At 45.1% G+C, this 22,623-nt stretch overlaps 1 protein-coding gene across 1 annotated transcript in view; it reads right to left on the bottom strand.

Moving 5' to 3' along the window:
• The window catches only part of LOC126998317 (nephrin-like), an 88,422-nt gene that overhangs the window by 25,789 nt on the left and 40,010 nt on the right, over window positions 1-22,623 (bottom strand). Inside the window, exons 2-4 of the mRNA XM_050859804.1 lie at window positions 19,109-19,288; window positions 8,967-9,128; window positions 2,622-2,801 (exon numbers count right to left, since the gene is read on the bottom strand). Of these exons, the coding sequence (XP_050715761.1) occupies window positions 2,622-2,801; window positions 8,967-9,128; window positions 19,109-19,288 (522 nt within the window). The remainder of the gene's footprint in view (window positions 1-2,621; window positions 2,802-8,966; window positions 9,129-19,108; window positions 19,289-22,623) is intronic.

Below are 22,623 nucleotides of genomic sequence, written 5' to 3' on the forward strand. Positions count from 1 at the left end.
GTATCCTCCCTGTATTACACGCACACACACGCACACACACGCAGGGACAAAACACACCAAATAATATACAATGAAATTACGATGCGGAAGAAAAAAGGAAAATAAATGACACTGGATCGCGAGAGAGGAGGAGAGAAGGGTGGCGAGGGGAGGTAAGGGGAGGGAGAAGACTTGCGTGGAGAAGAGGAAAGAGGAAAGGAAAGGAAGGGAAAAGGAGAGAGAGAGAGAGAGAGAGAGAGAGAGAGAGAGAGAGAGAGAGAGAGAGAGAGAGAGAGAGAGAGAGAGAGAGAGAGAGAGAGAGAGAGAGAGAGAGAATTTTCAGTCTCATTTTAAAGGGTCTGGAGGGGGGGCTAGTGATGGAGGAGGGGGGACGAGGGGGGAGGGGGAAGGGGCGAATGAAGGAACGGAAAGTCGAAGTGGTGTTCTAAAAAATGCCGTGCGATATGGGGCAGCAGCGGCGGCCGGGTGTTGCGTCATCGATCTCCAAACTTGTGTTGTATCGGGAAACACTTGGGCGCCAGGCGTGTGTGTTGGAGGCTGTGTTTCCCGCGCCACTTTCTCCTGTCGCCCGCCAAACCGCTTTCGTAAACAAGCCCAAGGAAATAATGTATTGAGAGGGATAAGTGAGGCGAAGGGGGAGGCGTGGGTGGTGGGTATGGGGGTGGTCAGATATCCCTTTCTCCCTCCCTCCCTCCCTCCCTCCCACACACACCAGCTCTCTCCTCTCCATCTCTCCTCCTCTCCTTCTCTCCTCTCTCCCCTCTCTCACTCTCTCAGAATGAAAACCAATAACAGCCGTGGGCCCCAATAGGTTTTATCATCCCCCCGAAGAGGACAATCAAATAAGAAATGGTAAGTTCATTAGAGAGTTGATCCGGGGAATCGTCGACTCGGGGCACAGCGCCACAAAAGTGAAAACTCTTAAGTGTCTTCCCTGTTTTTGTTGGTAGTGTAAAGTGTTAAGTGTGGACGGTGTGTACGTAGCTTTTACAGGTCGGTTAATAGGAGGTGTAAACAGGTGTAAACAGCAGGTATTTTGGAACATAGTCGAATTATAGATAGAACAACAGTGACGGAGCATAGCGAAAGTAGTCAAGATCGTCCGTTGTCTTCTTATTTTTTTTTGTGTTTTTATGTGTGTCCCCTTTCTCTGTCCTTCTGCTTGTCTGTCCTTATATGCATCAATCTGTTAGTGCCCCATTTTTCGTCTGTCTGTTTGTCTCTGTTTGCCTCTTGTCTTTCTGTCTGTAGGTGTCTGTCTTTCAGTCTTTGCACTATTCTCTTTGTGTCTGTCCGTTTATGGATCTGCCTGCCTGTCTATCGCTTTGTCCTTTGCAACTGATCTCTCTCTCTCTCTCTCTCTCTCTCTCTCTCTCTCTCTCTCTCTCTATCTATCTATCTATCTATCTATCTATCTCTATCTCTCTCGGTCTCGCTCTCTCTTTGTGTACCAGCGATGTTGTTCAGGGTTGTTTCATGTTTCCTCGCCGCTCACATCCGGGTTGCGCCTTATCGCCCGCGTCCTCCTCCTCCTTCTCTTCTGCCTCTCGTCTATCCCGGACTCGACCCAGGAAGCGGATTTGTCTCATTATCGTTGCTGGAGAGAAGGTTTGTTGTGGGCTGTCATGTTATTTTCTATTTTGCGTCTCTCTGGTCATGTGTGTGTGTGTGTGTGTGTGTGTGTGTGTGTGTGTGTGTGTGTGTGTGTGTGTGTGTGTGTGCGTGTGCTTACGTTGCGAAAGTTAAGTAAAGTAGCATTGACAAGAGAAAACAAAGAATGGATGATTGGAGAACGGTTTGCAGAGGAAGTATAAAAGAAGTGGAGTAATGAGCGGATGTCAGGGAAGAATGTACAGACGGAGGAGAGTGCTGGCACGTGAAAGGATCGAGTCTTAAACCAGCAAGCAAATCTGAGGCTCAAATCGTCCATCCGTCTCATAATAAAGTGCATACCGATTCGTTTATGCATGCTCGTGTTCGTATATGTGTTCGATTACAATTCATTACTCGTACGTTTCTTATCAATATTAACGTTGCTTATGACTGAGTGAGAAATAATGGAGCGGGGACGTAGGATACCGGCATAGCGAACAAAGAAGAGTCAATACTATAAAAAAACGTACTCCCGAGGCACCACAGACCGGCACCAACCGCAAGTACCTCTGAAATAGATGGATAGGTTCATTACGCCAATTACCAGAACACAGAAAAACTAAGGTCCAGTAGTGGGTAGATGGATGAAATATTAATGATGGAAGAAAAATGGAACGCGAAAGAGGCATGGAATATGATAGAAACATGGAAGATGGAAGAATAGGAGAAGATACACGAATGAAAGGCAAATGGAAGATGGGAAAATAGAATAAGCCTGGAAGAAAGACGCACTGAAAGGACAATTACACACGAGAAAATAAAACAATAAACGTGAATGGCACAGGAGAAAAAAATATACAGCTGAAGTTAGATGAAGAGAGAAAATAACCACACAAACAGATACCAATATAGAGAAGGAAAAGGTGGAAAGGAGAAAACAGGAGAAAACCGAAGAGTACGAGAACACTAGAATATGGCGTGAAGGTAGAGGAGCAAGCGAGGAAGCATAAAGCCCAGCAAATACTCACGCAGGACGGAGAGGGTGAGGGAGGCGGCGAGGGGCAGGGCGGGGTGCTGTAGGGCGGGGTGGGAGGCGCGGCACGTGTATTGCGTCCCGTCATCCTCTCGCGTCGCCCTCACCGTCAGTCTGCTCGTCACGCTGACCAGCCGCCGACGTGTGGAAGGCCTCCGCACGTCTGTTTGCAAAGCTGCGGGGAGGACGGAGAGAAGGGGAGCTGTCATAACGGAGTCTGAAAGGGCCGTATATGTAAAGAAAAATGAAGTGGGGTCAATTATAAAAGAAGCACAACTGTTTGCAAGGCTGAGGGAAGGACGGAGAAGAAGGGGAACTGTTATAAAGGAGTCTGAATGGGCCGTATGTGTAAAGAAGAATGAAATGGGGTCAGTTACAAAAGAAACAGAAGGGATTGTTTATGGAAATGAAAGTAAAAGAATCCTATGCTGAACATACGTGTAGATAGCTTCCGTACGTCTGTGTGCAAAGTTGTGGGAAGGACGGAGAGGAGGTAGACTTATAAAGGAAACTGAAAAGGGTTGCATAAGTAAACGGAAGAATGAGAAGGAGGCACAAAGGGGAGGGGAGCTGTTATGATTTATAAACTGAAAGCACCGTATATGTAAGAAGGAAAGGATTGGAAAGAGTCATTTACGAAAGAAACATGAGAGATTGTATATGTAGGAGAAAGAGAAAGGTTCCTACACTTAGCCAAAACTGAAATATTCGTATACGACAAAGGTGCGGAGTCTACCAGCGAGAGGGATCGTTAACTCTTGCATTAGGAAATTGGACGGCTTAGGGATGGGGTTGAGTACGAAGTCTTGTGCATTGAGGACGCGGGATGGGGGAAAGGTGGGGAGGGCATGAAAATAGTAAGTAAATAAAATAAGTAAAGCAAAATACGGCGGCCATTATTGTTTGTGTGTTTGTGTGTGGAAGAGTGTTTGTTTGTGTGTGTGTGTGTGTGTGTGTGTGTGTGTGTGTGTGTGTGTGTGTGTGTGTGTGGTGAAAAGAGAGCAGGGAGGTCACGGGGGACTTTTCTAATCATCAGATCCTCATATTAGGCGACCAATAAAAAAAGTAAAGAGAAAGACAATTGGACCTCATGACCATAACGCGTGACAGCATTCGGTGTTTTGCGCTAAGCCGGCGAGGCGAATTTTTTTTACACCAATGGAAAAAATAAAATTACTTGGGTCCAAATTGTTTTTTTTTCTCCCTTGCAATGCCAATCCATTTGAGCGACACATAAAACAGTAATATCCAATCAACAGTACTCTTCCGCGTCTCTTTGTCATCTGAGGGAAATGTCCAACAGATTACTTTTTTTTTCAATTATTATTCAAAGGGACGTTTTTATCGTTTTTAATCAATAGCTATTTTTGACAAGTTTTGACTGATCACTTTTAAGATGGATAACATTGCGATTCCACTTTTTTTCGTCAAATTACTACTATTACTATTGCCACTATTACTACTTCTAAAGATAACACACACACACACACACACACACACACACACACACACACACACACTCGTACATAAAAGTAAATTACTGGGGAACATATATTAAATGGTGTAAGCACTCTCTCTCTCTCTCTCTCTCTCTCCATTGCCCCCCCCCCTCTCTCTCTCATTACTACCCCCCACTTGCCCCTCTCTGTCTCTCCTTCCTCACTCCCTATCTCGTTCCCACACTCTCTCTCTCCCTCCCTTTCCTTCGCCCTCTTCCTCCCTCCATCCCCATCTCCCTCCTACGCCTTCCCATCTCTCTCTCTCTCTCTCTCACTTAGTCTCGCTCATTCACGCGCGCGTCCCTCTGCCCTACGAAAAAGAAAAAGCAAAGCAAATATATAGATACCTCCTCCTTACCAAGATGGCGCTAAAGAAATGTTCGACTTGCACAGGAAACTTCTCTGGTCATTTCTTCTCAGGACGATCGACAGTCTGCAAGATCTGCCTGTTGACTCAGCAGATGGAAACGAGACTCCTTCAACAGGACGAAAGGCTAACGGCTGGCGAGAAGAAGATCACCGAACTAACAAGTACTGTTGATACCTTGCAGGAGTTTATCCAGTCCAACATCGTCGCCCCTCCTGCAATTGACGCCTCATCACCCTCCTCACCTGCACTCGATGCCCAGCCACCTTCCGAAGAAGGCACGTCACAGGGAACCGGTAGAGCTGACGCTGAATGCTTCACCCCCGTGAGAGGAGGAGCCAGACCCGCCCCTAGAGCCATTTATCCTACTCATTGCTACAACAGATTTGCCATACTGGAGGAGGAGGACGAGGAACAGAGCACCTTCTTGGTCGGTGACTCTATGATTCGCCATCAGGTGGTTGAATTCTGTGGCAGAGTCGCCCGTCGTAGGCGTAACTACTGTTATCCTGGAGCTGGTGTTGACGACATCACAGCTGCCCTGGACGAGGTCTCCGCTGAGGCCTCTAATGACTCACTCTTTGTTCTCCACACAGGTACAAACGACGTCACCACGACCTGGTCTGAGGAACTGCTGGACAAGTACCGTAGGCTCATCCAGCAGTATAAGACTAAATCCCCTAATATTTTGATTTCAGGAATTCTACCACGGACATGGGATGAGGGCGACTTCTACAGTAAGGCCTTCAGCCTCAACAACCGCCTGCAGACTCTCTGCGGAGAGCTTGACGTCAAATTCTTTAACGCCTGGAACGATTTCTACGGCCAGAGTAGACTTTTCCAAAGGGACGGCATACACCTGTCCCCCATCGGGGCAGCCAGATTTGGAAGGCTCCTCAACAACGCCGTACGTAACGCCCGAACAACAAAAAACGACTCTCAGCCACGTCCTTCCATCCCGCCCGTGTAAATAGACACCTCACACCGCAACAGACTCGTAACATTGAACCCTCCAGTAACTCTATTACCAAGCTTCAAGATAACCTAAGAGTCCTTAGTTTCAATGCGCGTAGCCTAAGAAACAAATTTGATGAACTGCGATGTCTTGCTCTGACAGAAAACTTTGACGTAATTGCTATAACCGAAACATTTATCGACACCACTAATATTGATTTAAGTTCCGAATACAACATAGATGGCTACAGATTCTTCAACAATGATCGTGTAAACCGTAGAGGGGGTGGTGTCGCCCTTTTGTCAAAAGCTACTTGCAACCTACTGACAAAACACCAAGAAACAGTAACGTTGAACATTTGTGCGTGCGAGTAAACATTGCAAAAGTCAATTTAAATATATCTGTCACTTACAGGCCTCCGGGGCAATCACTTGATGGCGATCTTGAAATGTACAGCGTCTTAAGGCAGTCACTTAATAACAGCGACTCACTGATACTAGGAGACTTTAACCTCCCCCATATCGACTGGGCGACACTGTCGGGTACAGAAGGTGAGTCCCATAGAATGATCGAATTTCTAGAGGAAAATTATCTAAGCCAAATGGTTTCTGAACCAACTCGACAAAATAACATACTTGACCTTGTTATAGCGACCCAAGATAACCTAGTCAGTAATGTCACGGTAGGAGAACACCTCGGTTCCTGCGATCATAAACTAGTGCGCGTTGACATTAGAGCTCAAACATCGGTGACTGAAAATAAAGTTAAGGTGCCCAATTTCAAAAGAGCCAACTTCGTAGAAATCCGACGAAAACTAATAGATATGCAACTATCAGATGACGGCAATGCAGAGGACGCCTGGCTAAACTTTAAAAATCACTTACTCACTCAGCAGGACACATTTGTCCCCTTGTGCGAGAAGCGAATTAACACTAATAAAAGTCCACCTTGGTTTAATAGCGAAATTAAACACTCAGTCAAGGAGAGAAAATTGTCTTACAGGTTAAAGAAAGACCAAAGCACGCCCGAAAACATTAGACTTTACAATGATGCAAGGCGACGAGTAAAAAGATTAGTGCATCAGGCAAAGCGTAGATATGAAGAAAATATTGCAGCCAACTGTAAAAATAATCCGAAATCCTTCTTCAGTTACATAAACAACAGAAAGGCGATCAGAAGTGGAATTGGACCTTTAATAAACAGCGACGGTGCACTAGTGACTGACAGCCAACACGTTGCAAACCTATTAAATAATTACTTTTCCTCGGTGTTTAATAATAACAGTCCTCCCACCACCACCACCAACACCAGTACTAATGTAAATCCTGAGCATGCATTGTCTAACTTTGAAATAAAACCCGATGAAGTCCTTAAAGCCCTCAAATCACTTAAAACAAATAAAAGTCCTGGACCTGATAAAGTATATCCAACTCTGCTGAAAGAAACAAAGAGCGAAATACTCTCCTCCCTCACAACCGTATTCAATATGTCCTTGCGACAAGGCATTGTCCCTTCAGATTGGAAAAAGGCTAACGTGACACCGATTTTTAAGAAAGGAGACAAAAAGTACCAGGTAATTACAGGCCCATTAGTCTAACTTCGGTTGTAGGTAAGCTACTTGAGGGCATAATTAGAGACAAAATTGTGAGTTACCTTGAAAGCCACTCATTAATTGGGGACTCACAACATGGCTTCCGAAACAAAAGATCCTGCCTATCAAATCTATTAACCTTTTATAACGACCTCTTCACTGTTTATGACGTAACCAAATCACTGGACGTAGTCTATCTTGATTTCCAGAAAGCGTTTGATAAAGTCCCGCATCATAAATTACTTTACAAATTAAAACAAATAGGTATTGACGGTCAGGTAAACCAATGGATCGCGAATTGGTTGAGCAACAGACAACAAAGAGTAGTGATTGACGGATTTAACTCAGAGTGGGCGCCTGTCACTAGTGGCGTCCCTCAGGGCTCGGTTCTTGGCCCAGTGCTCTTCATTATTTACATCAACGACGTGGATGTTGGACTCAATAACCGCATTAGTAAATTTGCAGACGACACAAAGATTGGTAACTCGGTTCTCACTGACGAAGACAGGCAAAGCCTCCAAGAGGATTTGCACAAAATTTCAGCTTGGTCGGATAGATGGGAGATGCCCTTTAACGTAGACAAGTGCCAGGTCCTTCAAGTTGGAACGAGGAATAAAAAGTTTGATTACGAAATGCGCGGCGTTAAACTCAAAAGCGTTCAATGCGTCAAGGACTTGGGGTTCAAAATCGCGTCAAACCTCAAATTCTCACAGCAATGCATCGATGCAGCAAATAAAGCGAACAGAATGTTGGGCTTCATTAAAAGAAACATTTTATTCACTAATAAAGATGTAATACTCCCGCTCTACAACAGTTTAGTCAGACCCCACCTGGAATATGCGGTACAGTTTTGGTCTCCTCACCATGCAAAGGATATTGCTAAATTAGAAGGTGTTCAGCGTCGGGCAACGAAAATTATCCCTTCCTTGCGCAACAAATCCTACGAAGAAAGGCTTTCTACCCTTAACATGTTCTCTCTTGAGAAACGTCGCCTCCGAGGAAAACTGATCGAATGTTTTAAAATACTTAATGGTTTCACGAATGTAGACAGATCAACATTGTTTATGATCGATGACACTTTGCGCACGAGGAACAATGGCGTAAAACTCAGATGTAGACAAGTAAATTCAGACTGCACCAAATTTTTCTTCACCAACGTTGTAGTGCGAGAATGGAATAAGCTCCCATCATCAGTGGTCCAGTGTAACACGATTGACTCCTTCAAAAATAAGCTCGACCGTCACTTCCTTCAACTTAATATCAACTAGAGTAGAAATGCAACGTTTTGGAGTCTTCTGATTAATGTAAAATCACTTAGGTTTAAGGACAGACCACCAAGTCTGGACCATGGGGTCTGTGTGGTCTGATTTTCTATGTAAATCTATGTAAATCTTGCCTTTTCTTATAAATTTTCCGCTTTTTCACTCCATTGTATTATTATTATTATTATTATTATTATTATCATTATTATTATTATTATTATTATTATTATTATTATTATTATTATTATTATTATTATTATTATTATTATTATTATTATTATTATTATTATTATTATTATTATTATTATTATTATTATTATTATTATTATTATTATTATTATTATTATTATTATTATTATTATTATTATTATTATTATTATTATTATTATTATTATTATTATTATTATTATTACCACCACAACTAATGCCTAATGCTACCACCACCACCACTACTACTACTACTACTACTACTACTACTACTACTACTACTACTACTACTACTACTACTACTACTACTACTACTACTACTACTACTACTACTTTTTATTATCCTTATCAACAAAATTCAATCCAATCTACCTTCAACCCTATCATCCACCTCACTTTCCCTCCCTTTGACCATACCTCGTCCATCTCTTTGTCCCTTTACGGCATCTCTTAACTTACTGTACTCACTCTCGTCTACTCGCAGGCCGTCGCGGTACCAGGCAAGGGAAGGCTCGGGTCGTGCGTCGCCCACCACACACTCGAGCTGCACGTCTTCCCCCTCCGCCACCACCACCATCTCGCCCTCACGCCGCCCGGCCACTCGTATGCTCCCGGGCGGCACTGCGTCGGGAGAGGAGGGATAGCAAGGTAAGTGAGGTGTTGAGGTGCTCTTGTAGTAGATGATACGTGTGTTGTGTGCGTGTGTGGGTTTGAGGGGAGTGTGATGAAACGATTGAGTGTTTGGTTAATTGGTTAAGTTAGTTAGTTGGTTTGATGTTGAGTGATGTGAGGAGTAAGTACATGTGTGAAGTGTTGTTTTGGGTGGCATGTAGCTGCGTTTTGGGTGTGTAGTGAAGCGATGGAGTGCCTGGTGAAGTGGGGTCTAGTCCGTCTGGTTCTGAAGGATGAAGGAGGACTCGTGGTGTTATTGCTGTACCTGTGATCATTTGAATAAGAACTGAGTATTAATTATAAGGAATTCATGGCACTGAGGATAGACAGCTTGTGTGATCTATTATACACAAGGATATTAAAGGATCAAAGGAGATTTCTAGAAGGGTCAGTCTCTCTCTCTCTCTCTCTCTCTCTCTCTCTCTCTCTCTCTCTCTCTCTCTCTCTCTCTCTCTCTCTCTCTCTCTCTCTCTCTCTCTCTCTCTCTCTCTCTCTCTCTCTCTCTCTCTCTCTCTCTCTCTCTCTCTCGTGACTTGTGCACCTCATCGACGAAAATCTAAAGGAGAACTGAAATGTGGAGATACATGTGAAACTCCTCCTCCTCCTCCTCCTCCTCCTCCTCCGCCTCCTCCTCCTCCTCCTCCACCTCCTCCTCCTCCTGGTCCTCCTCCTCCTCCTCATTCACTCCCACTTCTCCTTCTCTTCCTCTTCTTCTTCCTCCTCCTCGGTTCCGTCACTGCCAAACTTTGCCGTCCACTAACTTACTGCTCACATGTTATTCTGGACCGCGGCTCATTGGTTATGGTTACCTGAGTCACAGCGGGAGAGAGGGAGGAAGAGGGAGAGAGCAGCGAGAGAGAGGGAGGGACGGAGGGAGGGAGGAGGGAGTAAGAGAGAGAGAGAGAGAGTTAAGTTATCCTCGCCCTGGACGTCCCCGCGAGTGAGATAAAGTTCCCCCGATTTAAAGAAAAGGTTAATAATGTACACACTCACTCAAGGCTGGAGAGAGAGGGAGAGAGAGTAGGGAATCGAAAGGAAGGAGTGGGGGAAAAATAGTGACTGGAGATTTGTGGAAAGTGGAGAAAAGAAGAGAAAGAGAGGAAGTCACGTGGTTTATTTAAAGAAACAATAGAATAACAAAGAATAGAGGTTGACAATGTACACTCCCTCAAGGCTGTAGAGAGAGTGGGAGAGGTTAGGAGGGATTAGCAAGGCAGGAGTGGGGAAAAATAGTGATTGGAAATTTGTGGAGAGCGGAGAATAGAAGAGAAAGAGAGGAAGTGGAAGTGGATTAATTAATGAAGCAACAGAATGAGAAAGAATAAACAATTGTAACTCATATCTAGTAAAATAATCCCAAAAAGTTAACACTGAAAGTAAAGTTGATTAAAAAAAAGCGTTATGGGTATCCAAATGGAGTTGAGTGGTGCTTTTAAACGCCCGAATATAGTATTATATATATTTAACAACAACAACAACAAAAACATAAGTGTAGTAAACCATCTCCACCCAAAACTAAAAGGAAAAAAAAAAAAACACATTCATAAACACTGAACCCAAAAGCTGAAATTATGTAAAGTTTCAAATGAAGGTGAAAAAATATCATATGAAAAATAAAAATAAAAAAGTAGAAAGTGCAGCCTTTTTTTATATATATATGGGACGTCGAAAAAAATATTATGTACGTCCACTAATTTGCTCTCACTTTCAAATGGACACTATGTTTTTTTAATGTGAAGAATGATTTATTTATATATATATTATTTGGTGTATTTTTTTTCATTTTATTTTCCGCGCTCCGGCAAATGAGAACGTTTACGGCGTGGAAATAAACCTCGTGGAATATACATGAAGCAAAAAAAATAAATACATATATATATGCTATACATTTCCGATTGATGAGTGAATGCACGTGATTAGTATAGTGATGATGCTGGGGTGGTGATGATGCTGGTGGTAGTGGTGGTGATGCTGCTGGTGGTGGTGTTGATGATGCTGGTGGTGATGATGATGCTGGTGGTGGTGGTGATGATGCTGGTGGTGGTGATGATGTTGGTGGTGGGGGTGATGATGCTGATGGTGGTGATGATGCTGGTGGTGGTGATGATGCTGGTGGTGGTGATGATGATGCTGGTGGTGGTGGTGATGTTGGTGGTGGTGGTGGTGATGCTGGTGGTGGTGGTATTGAGGATGGTGATAGGGTTGATGTTGGTGATCTTACAGCGGCTGTGATTTTATTTTATACAGCAAAGGAAGCAGCTCAAGGGCAAACAGAGAAAACAATAATGGAAAAAAAAGCCGCTAATCACTGCCCCTATAAAAAGAGTTCAGAAGAGTGGATGATGATGGCAGAGTAGAGGTTAGTGAAGGAGATGGTGTTAGTGACGAGGGTGGTGGTGATGAGGATGGTGTTAGTGGTGATGGTGATACTAAGGTGGTAGTGAGGATGGTGTTAGATTTGGGGTTCATGAAGGAGATTGGGCTTTGGTGGTATTGGTGATGATGATGGAGGTGATGGTGATGATAGGGGTGATGGTAATATGGCAGTCGTGGTGGTGAGGATGGTGGTGGCAGTGGGAGGAGAGGTTAATGAATAGTGATTGTGGTGGTTGTGGTGATGATGGTAGTGATGACAGTGGAAGGAGAGGTTGATGAATAGTGAGGTGGTTGTGGTGATGATGGTAGTGATGGGCTTGTGGGGTCATACGGAGGTGATTATGGTAAAGGTTAAATCGAGATAGTGATTATAGTGGTTGTAGTGATAGTGGTGATGGGTACTACCACTACTACTCCTACCACGACCACCACCACCACCACCACCACTACCACGAACAACAACAGCACCACCACTACATCACTGCACTATAACCACTCCATAAAACCACCACCACCACCACTGCTACCATTACTGTTGTTTCCCGCACTACCTCTACCACCACCACCAACAACAACAACAATAACAACATCAATAATAACAACAGGATATTGATAACCAGTAGATCAAAAGAGAGCAAGGAAAAGAACAAAGAGACACTCCATCTTTTAATCCCTCTTTCTCTCTCCCTCCCTCTCCTTCCTTCTCTCCCTCCTTCTCCCCTTCCTTCTACCCTCCCTTTCACCTCACAGTCCGACCTTAACTCAGATTCACTATTATTCACAGGGACTTTTTCATGAAATATCTCCTACACACTCACACATAAACACACAAACACGCCCCCTCCCCCACGCCACCCCTTACCCCCACACACACCACACACCGGCACACGTCGCCTAACAAACACTTTTAATCCGTCTTAAGTCTCCTCCGCGGCCGCCTTCCTTCACTGTCGCTTTGCCAAGTCGGATGCTTCACGGTCAGCGGGTCTGGGTCTCCCTCTGTGACATCTTGCATATTCAGGCCTGGCGTGGGGGAAGGGTGGCTGGCGGGCGGATTACAAGAGGTCTTCAGATGCTGCTGGTGGAAGCGGCTGACTGTCTCTCTGGGTGGCTGAATGCTGGGTGACTAACTGACTGGCTTGGTAGTTGGGTAGAGTGGCTAGGCGACCATTTATCTCTCTGGTTAGTTGGTTAGTTGGATGAGGGAATGGTTGGTTGACTGGCTGGTTGAATACTGGGTGCCTTACTTGCTAACTTGGTAGTTGGGTAGGTGAGTAGCTGGGTGACTGGTTAGCTGTCTGGTTAGTTGGATAGTTGGATGATGGAATGTCTGGTTGACTGGCTGGCTGGCTGAATGGCAGGCTGAATGCTGGGTGACTTACTGGTTAGCTTGTTAATTGTGTAGGGGAGTAACTGGGTGACTGATTAGCTGTCTGGTTAGTTGGATGAGCTAATGGCTGACTTGGCTGGCTGACTCACTGGCTGACTTGATGAGAGGCTGAGATGTATGGATGGCTAGCTGGCTTCCTTGGTGGCTGGCTGGCTGGCTGGTTGGCTAGTTGATTTGCTTGCTATATGTCTGGCTAACTTTGTGTCTGTCTGTCCGCCTGTCTGCCTACCTGCCTGCCTGGTTAGCTAAGGACTTTCAAAGGTCTCAAGTTTCTCCGCCACTAATCACACTACGCGTCTCGAGGCTTCTTGGAAAACCACGCTCTTCCTCATCACCACCACCACCACCACCACCACTACCACCATCACCACCGCCGAGAGCTAAATCCCCCACTCTCCCTCTCCTTCTGCTTCTCCTGCTGCCGCTGCAAACATAATCAACGTCAAGTAGTGGCCGTTTTCTGACATTATATTCCTACCGTCTCGCATTGCACGCTCTCATTCTGTTTATTCTGCGTCCTAACCAGTATTGAGTTACGCTCCAGTTATTTCCCCGCTTTGAAAGTATTACCTCCTCCTCCTCTGCTCACCTCGGAACCTTCAAAGTATGAGTTCGATCCTGCTTACAACGTCTGCCTGAGGTTTAAAAAGGTTCTGTTTCGCTGATTCTCCGGCCTTGGAAAGCATCTGATCTTATTCAACCGTTCGTTCCGTCGCGTCAAAAGCATTAAGTCTTGTTTAGCGTATTCTCCCACCTTTGGAAAACATCATAGCTTATTCACCTGTTTGTGGTATCGTCCTGAAAGCATTCCTAGGTCTTGCGCGCATTTTGTAGCCTTAAAAAAAGTATACGTATCAGACGCTGTTCAACTATTTATTTTGTCGCTTCCTCTGCCGCGCTGCAAGCATTCCTGGGTCTTGTTTTGCTTATAGTGTAGCATGACGCACAGCATGTCATATTCTTGCCATTTTGCCTCCTCTGCCGGCCTTCAAGATACATGTTAAGTCTTGTTTTCTTCCCTTGAAAGCTTAAAGTCTTGCTCGGCTTCCCCCTGGAGTGTATTTAGTAATTTTCTGTATATTCTCCGCTTTCTCATATTCTCCCTATTCTTATATTCTCCCTTGAAGATTGATACTAGGTCTTTTTCTCTCTTTTTGAAATCATAGTCTTATCCAACTCCTCCCTGGAACGTATTTAATATTTTTTTTTGTACATTCTCCCTATTCTCATATTCTCCCTATGCTTATATTCGCCCTTGAAGATAGATACTAGGTCATGTTCTCTCTTTTTGAAATCATAGCCTTGTCAATCTTCTCCCTGGAAAGTATTTAATACTTTTTTTGTATATTCTCCCTATTCTCATATTCTCCCTATGCTTATATTCGCCCTTGAAGATAGATACTAGGTCATGTTCTCTCTTCTTGAAATCATAGCCTTGTCAATCTTCTCCCTGGAACGTATTTAATAATTTTTTTTGTACATTCTCCCTATTCTCATATTCTCCCTATGCTTATATTCGCCCTTGAAAATTGATACTAGGTTTTGTTCTCTCTTCTTGAAATCATAGCCTTATCCAACTTCTCCCTGGAACGTATTTATTAATTTTCCGCTCATTCTGCCTATATTACAAAACTTAAGGGTCATATTGTCTTCTTGAAAGCTTTAAGTCGGGTTCTGCTTCTTCCTGGAACATGTTTAGTCATTTTCTGGTCATTTCGCCTCATCTTCACAATTCGAAGGTCTTGTTTTGTCTCCTTGAAAGCATTAAGTCTTGTTCCACTTCTTCCTGGGACGCTTTAAGTCTTATTCCGCTCAATTGCCCTATTTTCCACCACTCGAAGGTCTCATTCTGTCCTCTTGAAAGCATAAAGTCGGGTTCTGCTTCTTCTTGGAACATATTTAGTCATTTTTCGCTCATTCTGTATGTTTTCCACGACTCGAAGGTCTTGTTTTGTCTCCTTGAAAGCACTAAAAAGTCTGCTTCCGCTTCTTCCTGGAACGTATTCAGTAATTTTTCCGGTCATTTCGCCATATTTCGCCTATTCTGCACGACTCGAAGGTCTTATTCTCTCTCCTTGGAAGCACAAAGTCTTGCTCCGCCTCTTCGCCCTTCTCCTCCGCCTCCTCCTGGGCCGTGCGTGGCGGGGGAAGGAGAGGAGGTGACCTAAAGTAGCCGTGTCCTTGTGTGGCTCTCTTATATTCGCGGCTTCTTCCTCAAGGTGACACCCTGTATGCCCTTCACCCCCCCTCCGTCACCCTTGTTTCCTGCATCTTCTTCTTTCCCTTCCTGCCACCGGTTTTCCTCACTCCCTTCTTCCATTTTCCAGTGAGTTCCTATTTTATTTCTTATTCTCCCTCCACACCCTTGTTCTCTTCTTGTGTCCCGTTCTCTCTCCTTTCTCCTTTCTTCTCTCCTTCCACATCCTTCTTCCTTAAACCCTCAATTTCTCCCTCATTCCTCATTTCTCTCCCTCATCTTATCCCTTAAGCCCCAAAGCCATTTCTCTCTCTCATCCCTCATCCCCTACTTCCCTCTCTCCTCTCCCTTTTCCCTCTTTTCTCCCTCCCTCTCTTCCTCCTCGAAACCCTCCCATCCTCCCTTACCTTGCACTTTGCTTTTTTTCTTTTTTCTTTATCCTCCTCGTTTCTCTCCTTTAGTTTTCCTCCCCTCCCCGCCCACTCCATAAACTTCTCATCCTTCTCCCCTTTCAACTTTTTTCCTCTCTCTCTACCTTTCACTACATCCTCTTTTTCTTTTCTCTTTCCTAACGCCCCCGCCCGCCGAACTTATTCCACTCATCTAAGTCTCCTTCCTCTATCCTCTGCTTTGTCTTCCCTCCACCTCTGCTTCTCCCCTCCTTCCATTCCTCCTCCTTCCCTCTCAGCCACAACCTTCACCTTCCTTCCTCCGCCTCCCTTTCTCCCTCTCTTCTAAGCTCCTTCCTCTATCCTCTGCTTTCTCTCTCTCCTCCACCTATGCTTCCATCCCGTCCGTCCACCCCTCCGCCTTCCTTCCCTCCCAGCCTCCCCCTCACTTTCAGCTCACCTTCCTGCCGCCGCCCCGTTCTCCTCCTCCTCCTCCTCCCCTCTTTCCTCTCCGCCTAAGACTCAGGTGTTCCGCAGCCTCCTCCTCTTATCCCGCTGTCTGGCCTGTCTCCTGGAACTCCTTTGTGAGATGGGACACCGCCACCACCACCACCACTACCACCGCCACCGCCATCCCCATTACTACTACCACCACCACCACCACCACTATCTCTACACCTCTGCCACGACCACCATCCCCCCTACCACCACCACCGACACCATCACATCCACAACCCACCAACCCACCACCAGCATCAACTTCACCACCATCACTAAACTAGAACACCACCACTATCACCACTATCAACATCATCACCTCCATCTACCTATACCATTACCACCTGCAGCAGCTCGGCCAATATCACCATGGAGATACTGTCAACTATAATCAACGCTAACAACAACAATACCGCATTCACCACCACTCTCACTACCATCATCACCGCCACCATTCACTTCACCCTTATTCCAAGCTCTCCCATGCTAAGAGACATCAGTTTAGTACCAATTCGAAAAGTAATGGTTGCTGATAAACTGTTCTTCGCCTTCGTTGAGTTTCACGTACTTCACATCTCCCCTTACCTTTTTAATGACATACCTCCGCCACATTATTACTACAGGGAAGATAATTAATATGTTGCATGTAGCCGTTAACCCGTATAAGTGGCCCATAGAAAGGTCGTATAGAGGAAATGGGATCTGGCTACTGATATTTTGGAACTGATCACAGGGGAAGCAATGGCCTAGCAAGGGGAGAGACTGTAATACGGGAGTCATTATTGCCGGCATCATTACCAGCATCAACCCTAACTAGCATCTTCACCTGTTTTTATTATTCTCATCTCCCTCACCATCACTACCACTACCACAGTCATTACTACTACTATTACTATAACACATAACGCCACTAGTATTATTACCAACCTTCTATTTTATCTATTAATGCAACGAATGGCCTCTGTATCTTGACCTCCCACCACCTCTGTCATCTCTCCCACCATCGCTACCACTACCATTGCTACTAATATTTCTATAAAACATGACCCTGCTGCTAATACCAAACCTTCTGTCATCAATTAGTATAACGAATGGTCTCTCTTTGGATGAGCTGTAGATGTCACCTGCTTGCTAATGACACAAACACACGTGATGATTCTTAAACAGGTACAGTATACGTCTACATAACATAACAAGTTCTATTTCTGTACGTTAATACATAAAACATTGATTTCCTTCTCTCTGTAACGCTGGGCTGCAGATCAAAAAGACATGGACTAGCGTACGCTCTCTCTCTCTCTTTCTTTTTCTCTCTTTCTTCTCTCTCTCTCTCTCTCTCTCTCTCCTCTCTCTCTCTCTCTCTCTCTCTCTCTCTCTCTCTCTCTCTCTCTCTCTCTCTCTCTCTCTCTCTCACAATCACACACAAAAAAAAACACACACACACACACACACGCACGCACGCACGCACGCACTCACGCACACACACACACACACACACACACACACACACACACACACACACACACACATATATGCAAAGTCACGTTACTTCAATAGGCAACAAGGGCACACACACGCACACAAACAAACACACACAAAAGACACACACACATACGCACAAATACACACATGTAGTACATTCACAAGGTTTGGCAAGATCAGCAGAAATACACACCCACACCCACACCCACACCCACACCCACACCCACACCCACACACAAACAAACACACACAAAAGACACACACACATACGCACAAATACACACATGTAGTACATTCACAAGGTTTGGCAAGATCAGCAGAAATACACACACACACCCACACCCACACCCACACACACACACACACACACACACACAAAGCAATCCAGAACTTATCTCTGGCTCCGTAACTTTGCGTTTGCTCACACCAACACACTCACACCTTGCTTACTTGCTTGCTCTTGCTTTCCACCTCCTCCACCTCCTCCTCCTCGTCCTCCACCTCCTCGCTCTCCTCCACATGTATGCAGACTCCACCCTTTGTCAGCTCCACCTCCTTCTATCTCCTCTCTTATAAATCTCCTCTTCGTTTTCTTATCGGTTGTTATCTGTTTATATTATCTCTCCTTTATTGTCTCCTTTGTTGCAAAAAAATATATATGTTTTGCTTTCCTATTTTCTTAGCGTGTTGAGTATGTTTTTTATATATGTTTCTCTCCCTTCGCTTTTCTCTATTTCTCTATTTCCTTATTTCTGTATACCTGTAACGTTTTCGTATTTTCCTTCTCTATAATACCAGTCCACCAGTCATCTCGTTCCCATCACATTCCCTCTATTTTTTCTATCTCCTTTGCTTTCCAGTCTAGTCCAGCATCCTCCCGCCCTCCCTCCCCGGCCCTCTTTCCTTAGCTATGTCTCCATCCTCTCCACCTTCTTTTCTCTCTCACTCCTTCACCAGCCTCTTCAGATTCTTTTTCTCTCGTGGTCCTCCTTCATCTGCAATCCTTCCTTAATTTCCTCCATTCACTCCCAATTTATGCGGTACCCTAAGCTCTTCTTAATGCCTCAACGCCCTTTCCTTTTTCTCTCTCTCTCTCTCAGATCCTCCCTCCTCCCCAACCAGCCCAACCTCCTCTCTCCCTTCCAAACTCCTATTACCTCATCCCTTCCGGCAATATAGCATCGTCTCCACCCATCCCTCCTTTCTATTTTCTCCTCCTCCTGCTCCTTCTTCTCTTTTCACGTTACCCCTCCACTCCTATTCTTCCATTCTCTTTTCGCTTGCCTCACTCTATTATTTCTCTCCTGTCCTATCCTGTCCCCGTCGTCTTTTTTTTGGTTTGTCTTCTCCCTGCTCTCTTTCCTCTCCTTCCCTCTAATCCTTATCTGTCATTCTTTCTCCGTTTGGTTCACTTCCTTATTCTTCTTCTATGCAAGCTTATCCTCGTCCTTTTGCCTTATGTATGTATTCTTATATTCCTTCTTCTTCCTCAACGTCACCCTTCCAACCAATCCTCTTTCCTCAGCTGTCACACTTCCTTACATCCCTCCCGTCTCTTTCACTCTTGCCTTGCCTCTCGTTTCCCTGATTTCCTTACCCATCACGGTGACGTTGGCGGCGGCCCAGATGGGGAGGGCGTTGGCGGTGGGGCCGACTTGGCACTGGTACTCGCCGTCGTCCTCCAGCGTTATGCCCTTGATGATGAGATGATGCTCCCCCAGCGCCGCCTCTCCTGAGTATTGGTAGCGTGGGTAGCCGGGCACGTTTCGCTCAAAACCTGAGGAAGAGAGGAGAACATGGGTAAGAGTTAAGTTGTGGATGGTTACGTAAGGATCGAGGGAGAGGGCATGGGTGGTGATGTATGAGAGAGGCTTAGGGGACATGGTGAACGGTGGAAAGGTGGATGATGAGTGAGGGAACGAGATTTGGTTGAAGGGGGATGGGCGTGGAAGTCATTGACCGTCATGGGAGCAGCAGAGTTATGTAAACGTGGCTGGCTGTGTCCGTAGAATTTTACGCGCCACTACCTAAGTGACGCCCCGCCCGCAACAGTGTTTGCCGTTTAAGCGTTGGAGGCTGGAGCAATCTCGTGGAAATCTTGCTGAAAAACGGTATGCTAATCAGTCTGCTGGGTCTGAATGTGGCACGAGATTTCCCAAGGCATTATGTTATTGGCCTAAATCTTGGCATTTTTTATCACACGGAATTGTCGCGTATGCTCTTGATTCTTCTTTTCTCCTTCTCCTCCTCCTTTTCATCCTCCTCCTCCTCCTCCTCCTTCTCCTCCTCCTCCTCCTTATTTTACCATGGGTCTCCTTCCGTATTCTTGCGCGTCATATCTTTGTTTAATGTGTATATATACAGTTGTCACGGATGCTGTAATGTTCATGTTCTCTTGTTTTTATGTTGAATCATTTATCACTTAAACATTCCTATCTTCCTTCTCCTCCTCCTCCTCTTATTCCTATTCCTCATACTTCTTCTCTTTGTCTTCCTTGCTGCAATAACTTTTCACTCACTCATCCACACACATTCCCTCATCACTCGTGCTCTCATTCACTCACTCACTCACTCCTTTACCCATGCCCCCAAACTCGTTCTCACTAACTCACCCCTTCACTCACGCAGCTATCGTATCACATCTGTCCGCTCCACCCACTCGCTTACTCACTCACTAAATCACCCACAAACTCACTCACACACGCACCCACCCTCACCGTGAACCTTCTTTCAGCCCCTCCACTTGACTCCACTTGGCCCCATTTCCAAGCACGTTTCTCGCCTTGGCTTCTCTCTTGCTCTCTGCCTTGATCGCGAAAACGAGGTCCAACTTCACTATATTGTTCACTTAAGCCCTGAGACGAGACTGCCCTGATCCTTCCCCCCTCCCCCCCTCCCCATGCTTAGTAGTTGCTGGAGGTGGGTGGAAGGGGAGGTTGGGAGGAGGGGGAAAGGTGGGGAGGGCTGGATTCAAATGTAGGCGCTGGAGCTGCCTCGCCACGCCTCGCCTTCCAAGGCACGCCAGCCACTTGAAAGGTTATTAATGGCTAGCGTGGGACGTGTGTGTGGGTGTGGGGGGGGGGGTGGTGGGGTCAGGAAGAGGGGGTTGTTAGGTAGGGGGAAGGGAGGGGTAGGGTCTTGGTGGTACAGCCGACTTTCCTGAGATTAATAGATGCATGCAATTAATCCTTCGTAACACTACAGCAGCATTAATCTATTTCTCTTTAGCGGTGGTGATGATGATGGTGGTGGTGGTGGTGGTGGGGGTGGGGGTTGTGATTTAAGGCTTCTGTTTTTTTTTTTTTTTTGAGAGAGAGAGAGAGAGAGAGAGAGAGAGAGAGAGAGAGAGAGAGAGAGAGAGAGAGAGAGAGAGAGAGAGAGAGAGAGAGAGAGAGAGAGAGAGAGAGAGGAAAAACGTAATATAAAAAGGTAACAGGAGACGAAAGTAAAACGAAACAAACAACTGACACAAAAATAAAGGAAAAAAAATAAAGAGGAAAAACACAGAGAAGAAAGAATAGGGAGTCGTGTATAGAGAGAGTTCATGAAATTCCTATACTCCCTCCTCCTCCTCCTCCTCCTCCTCCTTCTCCTCCTAACACACCAGGGATAATGACATGCATATGAAACTCGATACTTGCCAGGGAGAAGGCGATTTGGCGGTGAATCACTGTGCCTCGGGGGGCGATAGAAAGGAAAAGGAGAGGGACGAGATGGAAGGAGGGGAGGAATATAAAAGCAAGAAGGGATAGGCGAAAAGATTGAGAGAGAAGAGGAAAAGGAGAAAAAGTGATAGGTGAGGAAATTAAGGGAGGGAAGAGAAATAAGATGAAGAAGAGATAGCTGAAAATATGAAGGAAGGAGAGAGAAAAATGATAGAAGATGATCTATAGAGGATAAGATTGAGAGATAAGAGAAATAGGATGTAGGGATAGAAACAGGTTAAGAAATTGAGGTAGGGGAGAGAAAGAAGCTGGAGGATGAGAGATAGGTGAAAAAACTGAGGAAAGAGAGAGAAATAAGATGGAGAAAAGAAAGATAAAGAAAGATTCGTGAGGAAATAAAGGCAAGATGGCTGGGCGAAGAGAGGGTATGAGAGAGACAGCTGGAAGTAGTAGAGAGGAAAAGAAAAAACAGAGACAAGAAAGGAAGAGAGATAATAAAAGACTGGAAGCGTAGGAAAGAACGAGAGAGACTGAGAAATATTAAATGAAAGATAGACAAGGGAGATGGGTTCGGATCGTATAAGGGTAAAAGAAACAGAGGAAGAAGAGAAGGATGATCACGGGAACGAAAGACAGTGGAAAAGAAAGAGAAAGAAAGAGAAGGAGTGGAAGAAACAGGTAGAGAGAGAGAGAGAGAGAGAGAGAGAGAGAGAGAGAGAGAGAGAGAGAAAAGAGAGAAAGAGAGAGAGAGAGAGAGAGAGAGAGAGAGAGAGAGAGAGAGAGATTTATGCCATACCCTTTTCCCTTCGGTTGTTAATCTTACTGTTTGTTATAACGTTCCCCCAAACTCATTAACAACGCTCTACACAACACGCTTTTTTCAGGGAGGGACAAGAAGAAAACGCGCGCTACTCACATACATTAAAGGAGAGACTTAGCTATTCACACAAGATTTTCAAGTTGTGGCGGGGGGGAGGGGGGGGGGGGGGGCTACTGTACTGAGGAAAGGGACTGAAACGCTGGTATAATGTGGGCTGGGGTGGACTCGGTGTTTAGGGGATGATAAGCTGGTGTATGTGGTATGTGTGTATTAGTCTTTGGGTGTAGGTTGGGTGATGGGCGGTCGGTGTTGAATGCAGGAAAGGAAAGGAGGCAGCTCAAGGGCAAAAAAATGAAAGAGGAAACAAAAGAGGTCCGATGGTGCTGCTTCGTAAATAGTGTATAGTAGAATGATGTAAAATAATGTATAGCAAATAATGTATAGTGTTCAGAAAAGGAGGCATTTCAAGGGCAAGATTAAAAAGGAAACAATAAAGTCCGTTGGTGTTGTTCTCGCAAATAGTGTATAGTCGAAAAATGGAATGAAGTAAAGCCTAATTCTGATAAACAAGATACAAGTTTTATTTTATAGGAACACTGTAAAGAAACATATGTATACCTCCCCGTT

This window comes from Eriocheir sinensis, chromosome 14 (genome assembly GCF_024679095.1).
Source record: "Eriocheir sinensis breed Jianghai 21 chromosome 14, ASM2467909v1, whole genome shotgun sequence".
Lineage (NCBI taxonomy): Eukaryota > Metazoa > Arthropoda > Malacostraca > Decapoda > Varunidae > Eriocheir > Eriocheir sinensis.